Source organism: Mitosporidium daphniae, assembly GCF_000760515.2.
Source record: "Mitosporidium daphniae strain UGP3 chromosome Unknown contig-201, whole genome shotgun sequence".
NCBI lineage: Eukaryota > Fungi > Microsporidia > Mitosporidium > Mitosporidium daphniae.
The window spans coordinates 1-5,777 of NW_013546620.1; the positions used below are offsets into that span (position 1 = coordinate 1).

General features: G+C 43.1%; 3 protein-coding genes across 3 annotated transcripts; 1 reads left to right on the forward strand and 2 right to left on the reverse strand.

Moving 5' to 3' along the window:
- Positions 1–157: 157 nt before the first annotated feature.
- On the forward strand, positions 158–1,056 carry DI09_201p10 (uncharacterized protein; the record flags this gene model as incomplete). The annotated part of the gene is made up of 2 exons (XM_013383126.1): positions 158–694; positions 730–1,056. 2 exons carry the CDS (start codon positions 158–160, stop codon positions 1,054–1,056), a joined length of 864 nt encoding a protein of 287 aa, XP_013238580.1.
- A 792-nt stretch (positions 1,057–1,848) lies between these two features.
- Positions 1,849–2,856, reverse strand: DI09_201p20 (adenosine kinase; the record flags this gene model as incomplete). The annotated part of the gene is made up of 2 exons (XM_013383127.1): positions 1,849–2,299; positions 2,600–2,856. The coding sequence occupies 2 exons, from the start codon at positions 2,854–2,856 to the stop codon at positions 1,849–1,851; spliced, it is 708 nt and encodes a 235-aa protein (XP_013238581.1).
- A 246-nt stretch (positions 2,857–3,102) lies between these two features.
- DI09_201p30 (ribonucleoside-diphosphate reductase) lies at positions 3,103–5,650 on the reverse strand (the record flags this gene model as incomplete). The annotated part of the gene is made up of 3 exons (XM_013383128.1): positions 3,103–5,457; positions 5,487–5,593; positions 5,626–5,650. 3 exons carry the CDS (start codon positions 5,648–5,650, stop codon positions 3,103–3,105), a joined length of 2,487 nt encoding a protein of 828 aa, XP_013238582.1.
- Between the last annotated feature and the right edge of the window lie 127 nt (positions 5,651–5,777).

Consider the following 5,777-nt stretch of genomic DNA (forward strand, 5'->3'; position numbering starts at 1 on the left):
TTTATTGGTCTAGGATGTCGGCGATGATGTTCATTGTTGGTATGCCGTTTCATCTTCTCAAAAAATCTATTCTCTTGGATGTTCGCTTCCATTTGTCCAGGAGGATCAGAATCTCAAGTCTTCTGAATTTGACGAGCGGTATTCCGGGAATTTGATTATGGATCTTTCCTCTTTTTCGACGCATCTCACAACTTCTTCTTCCCTTGCCTTTTCGGCTTCGAAGGACCGTATAAGCGTTACAAGTTATCATCCAACAGAAGGTCCCGGAATATTTTCTAGATCAATATCCAATAATTTGCTTTCAGAAATTTCCTGGACCAGGTTCCCATCTTATGTTTCTAATGTATGGTGTATCACGACTCCATCGATCTCTACTAATTCTTCCCTATTGGTGGCTGGCACTGATGGGAACATTAAAAATCGGAAGAGAATTCATGTTTTAGATGTTGAGCGAGCAACGTTTGTTCGGGGCATGCAGTTGGGAAATACTTGCTCCGATGTTCTGTCCTTGTGCTCTGTAAGCTCCGAAACGATCTTTGCTGGCCTTCGAAATGGCAACCTTTTTTCGATTGATTTAAGAGAACCACGTCGGTCTGGTGGGTTTGTTTCCACTGCCCTTCACGCAGGGATCAGTTTCATTTTAAAGCCAACCGCCTCTGATTTCAACTTGGTCATTGGAACGCTGCATGACCAAGTAAGCCAAGTTTTATTTTATTTCATTTTCTGTAGCTGTATTTATTTGATTCCAGAAGCTCTTCGCAACCAGTATTTCAATACGAGGTTCCCAATTGTTCTTTTATCCCATCGCTTTTGCCAAGGGTCCCATTAGCCACTCTGGGCGCATATGGAACCCTTTTGCATGTTGTTGCCCCTTTATCAAAGCCTTTGTCTTTGCTCTCGTTCCTAGTTGATTCGCCAATTTCAATCGGCTCAAAGCTCATTGGTAATGTCTCTCAGCGAAGCAGCGATGACGATGATCATGACCATCGTCGCCATCATATCGAGCCATCATATTCCCAATTAATTTGTTATGAGGAGAGGCCAATTTTATTGTGAGTTGCCAAAAATTGCAAGGAAGGCTGTTTGGTATATCAGCTAGGCTATACACTAGCCACACTGACGCCCCCAACAGCCTCCCTCGCCCATCATCAGATGGACGGTGACGGTATTGTGATTCCAGGGAGGTGTATGCGTTTTGTTTTGGAATCACACCGAAAGTAGAACACTCGAGTACTCGGATCACTAACCTAACACCTATACAAGGTAGTATCCCTTATTATAAATACAGTTGTACACCTTATTAAGAACCGTAAGGTTTTAACCTGCCTTAGGGTTGGCGATTACAAAGATCATTTCCTCTACTTAATACTTGAGAAAGAAGGACCCGACGACAAGCAATCATATCACGGAATAGGCGCATCAGCAGACGAGCGTTTATGAAGCCCCGACATGTACTAAAAATTAATTCAAACGTCAATGAAGAAAAATATCCTAATTTAGGCCAATATGTTCGGGGATAAGACATGAGTGGCAGTGGTAGTGTTAGTGATAATAGTATTGTTACGAGGAGCTGAGAAAGGCACATGTCGTAAAAGACTTTCCAAACAGACGCACATTCATAAATCTATACGAGCATTTCTAAAGAGAATACTGAAAACAAATACATCTTGCCGTATTTGGGTTTATTAGTGTGCAGGTTACTTATATAGCTGTGGGCTGTTTCAAACTTGGCCCCACTGACCAATGGCATTTAGAGCTTACCAATTGGAAATCGCGTACAAAAGCCAATCAATTTTGCGGGCATATTCAGCCTGATTGGTGGTGGTCGATTTCAATATCCGCTGTACCTCACTTGGCATTTATTGGGCCCATATCGGGATTGTGGAAAGGAAGATTAAATGGGACTCCGGATAGCTTTAAAATCTCGGCAGCCAATATATGCCCCAATTTGATACAGGAAAATATGTCCTGATCCGTCAAGTATCGGACAAGAAATCCTGCAGTAAACGCATCACCGGCACCAACCGAATCAGCAATCTCTTCTGGAGATACCAATTGCACATTTTGGGAGAGAATGTTTCCATTGATGGCATGTATTGTAGGGTACGTTCCATTTGTGATGATAATGTTCATAATTGGGTATCTTTTAGAAAACCGGAAAAGAGATGGCATCAGTTCGTCTGTACATCCCTCAACTGTCGGAAAGTTATGTTCTTCCTCGAGTATATTTAACTCGGCCTTTTTGTCGATGATTTTTCTAAATAGATGCGAAAATTCGTCATAGTTTCCAAATAAAATTCTAACGCGAGGAAACAAGGCGAAAAACTCTTCCAAATAGTCAGAGATCAGAAACTCTGCCGATAAGTTTAAAGCAAACGTCTAAAGTTAAAAGCGTACAATACGTTAGCCGTGGATGCAACGTAACATATCGTTTCAAAGGAGCTGCTTAGAAAGAACCCAGAGGCGTAGGCTATTTTCGAGTGTTTTATGGTGTTAATGGAATCCTCATCGATTGACAAATCGTGAAAGCAATACTTAACAGCTGCATTGAGATCGGCAACCAATGTTCTACCAGCCAGTTTGGCGTTAAAAACAATACCTGGTCTTATGTTCTCCGTTTAACACGGCAATGCATGTCCCGGTTTTCTCGCCATCTCTTATTTGGAAGACCGTTCCAAGCCCGATTTCATTGCATTTCGTCTGCAGGATTTCACCAAATTGGTCACCTCCAATCGACCCGAAGAAGACAACCTGCCTGGGCGGGAGAATGGCTTGTGCACAGCGTGCCGTATTCAGAGAAGATCCACCGGGGACTAATATCCCTGTTTTGATGGCAGCCTCGTGAAGCCCCTTCATTTCTGCAGTGGCTAGGATTGCCGAATTTTCCTTTACATTGAATCTAGGCAAGAACACACACATGGCCTACTTGTGGATAATAGAAAGGTCCTTGGTAATGATGTCGAGCAATGGGTTGCAAAACACGACTATAGACATCAATAAAATATGAAAATCGCACACTCATGTGGTGATCACATCCTTTAAGTGGAGCCTCGGTCAATATATAAGGCAATTTTATTAGAATTTACAAATTAAATGGGGGTATCATCCAGAACACATGGTGCAGCTATCCATGTTTTCCAAAGAACAGGCCAAAACTGCAGCCGGATCATATGATTTCGAGTTCCTTGGGATTTTGTCCTTATCAGGCTCGACAAATGGACTGTCTTCGCAAGTTGAACTTGCAGAAAGTACTGGCAGGGGCACACTGCGTTGCTCTTTTTTGGGGCTCAAAGTAAAATCGCCCAGTGATTTGACAAGAGTAGGATCGACGGTAAATTTAATGGCTTCAGCTGCAGGCTTTGTTCGCAGATAATACATGCCGGTCTTTAGCCCCTTTTTCCACGAGTAAAAATGCATAGAAGTGAGCTTCGAGATGGAAGGCTCGGCAATGTGAATATTGAGAGACTGGCTTTGGTCGATAAAGGCGCCTCGGTCCACGGCCATATCAATGATGCTCTTTTGTGGAATTTCCCACACGGTCCTATAAAGGTGCCTTATGTCTTCAGGAATCTCGGGTATATTCGCAATTGAGCCATTGTTTGCAATGATCCTGGTTCGCATAGACGCATCCCACAAACCTAGATTTATCAAATCCTTAAAGAGATATTGATTGAGAATTTGAAATTCGCCGGATAACACTCGTCTTGTATATATATTTGACGTGTAGGCCTCAAAGCATTCGTTGAACCCTAATATTTGGGATGTCGAGGCCGTGGGCATCGGAGCTAGGAGCAAGGAGTTCCTAACGCCATACTTGGCAACCTTCGCACGAAGGGAATCCCAATCCCATAAAGATGATGGCACAACATTCCACATGTCGAATTGAAAGATGCCCTGAGAAATGGGGCTTCCCTGGTAAGACTCGTATGTACCAGTTTGCTGAGCCAGCTCACACGACTGCTCAAGAGCAGCATGGTATATTGTCTCAAATATCTTTATGTTCAATTCTCGCGCTGGAGGGCTGTCAAAAGGCATTTTGCATCGTAAGAACGTATCTGCAAGACCTTGGACGCCAATTCCAATCGGTCTATGTCTCATATTTGATCGCCTAGCCTCCTCGACAGGATAGAAGTTGACATCGATAATATTATTAAGATTTTTTGTTACCACTTTGGCAACATAATGTAGCATATCAAAATCAAAAGACCCGTCGCTTTTGATAAACATCGGAAGTGCAATGGAAGCGAGGTTACAAACGGAAACCTCATCTTTTGATGAGTACTGGATGATTTCTGTACACAAGTTTGAGCTTTTGATGGTCCCCAGGTTTTTTTGATTAGACTTTGCGTTGCAAGAATCTTTAAAGAGCATGTATGGCGTTCCGGTTTCCACTTGCGCATCAAGAATGGCATACCAGAGCTTTTGGGCAGGGATCGTTTTACGACCAAGACCTTTGGCCTCATATGAAGCATATAACTCTTCAAACTCCGGTCCCCAACAGTCGGACAAACCTGGAGCGTCATTTGGACAGAAAAGAGTCCACATCCCATCTTGCTCCACTCGTTTCATGAACAGATCGGGTATCCATAGGGCATAAAAAAGATCCCTGCACCGACCCTCGTCTTTTCCAAAATTTTTCTTTAAATCCAAGAAATCGAAAACATCAGCGTGCCAGGGCTCCAAATAAATTGCAAAGGCGCCAGGTCGTTTATTCCCGCCTTGATCGACATATCGTGCAGTCATGTTATAGACACGAAGCATGGGGACTATACCGTTTGAGTAGCCACCTGTTCCAGCAATATAAGACCCAGAGGCTCTTATATTATGGATATGAAGACCAACACCCCCGGCAGACTTGCTAATCAATGCACATGTTTTCAGGGTGTCATATATTCCGGTGATCGAATCGTCAGTCATTGCAATCAAAAAACAGGATGAAAGCTGGGGCCGCGGTGTACCGGCATTAAAAAGGGTTGGGGAGGCATGGGTGAACATCCGCTGAGACATCAAATTATACGTTTCGATGGCAGAGTCGACGTCTTCACCGTGAATGCCAAGCGCAACTCTCATGATCAGATACTGGGGACGCTCCACAACCTTGCCCCTGATTCTCAGCAGATACGAACGCTCAAGGGTTTTAAATCCAAAATACTGATAGTCGAAATCTCGAGAATTTTCGATAGCAGCATCGATTCTTTCTCTGTTTTCCATCACAACATGATAAAGCGTTTCGGCAATCATGGGCTGGGGCTTTTCCGAGATTTCATTGACATTGTCAAAGAGATCCTTAATCACTTCAGAAAAGGTACTCTTCGTTTCTTTGTGAAGGTTACTAACTGCTATTCTGCTCGCCAGAGTTGCATAATCCGGGTGAATCGTTGTCATATAGGCAGCCGTCTCGGCGGCAAGATTATCTAGCTCGGTTGTTTTTACGTTTGAATAAATGCCAGCMACAACCTAAAAGATGTATTCGAAGATTTGCCAACCTTTTGCGCTATAAGGACAGGATCGATTCGATCAATGTCAAGGCCATTACAGAGCTGCAATATGCGCTTTGTAATCTTATCAAAGTGCACCTTTTCTTTGCTTCCGTCTAGGTGGAAATAATGAATTGTCCACACGTACCTCTTTTAATCACAAACAGAACCATGCTTCCTTTTTCTAATATTAAAAATCACTATTTATAGATCTCAAGCGAGGGAGTTTTGGGCGGGCAACTGTGCAAAATGCGACCAAACCCTAAAGGAGAACAGGAGAATTAATTAGCAAGAAAAGGT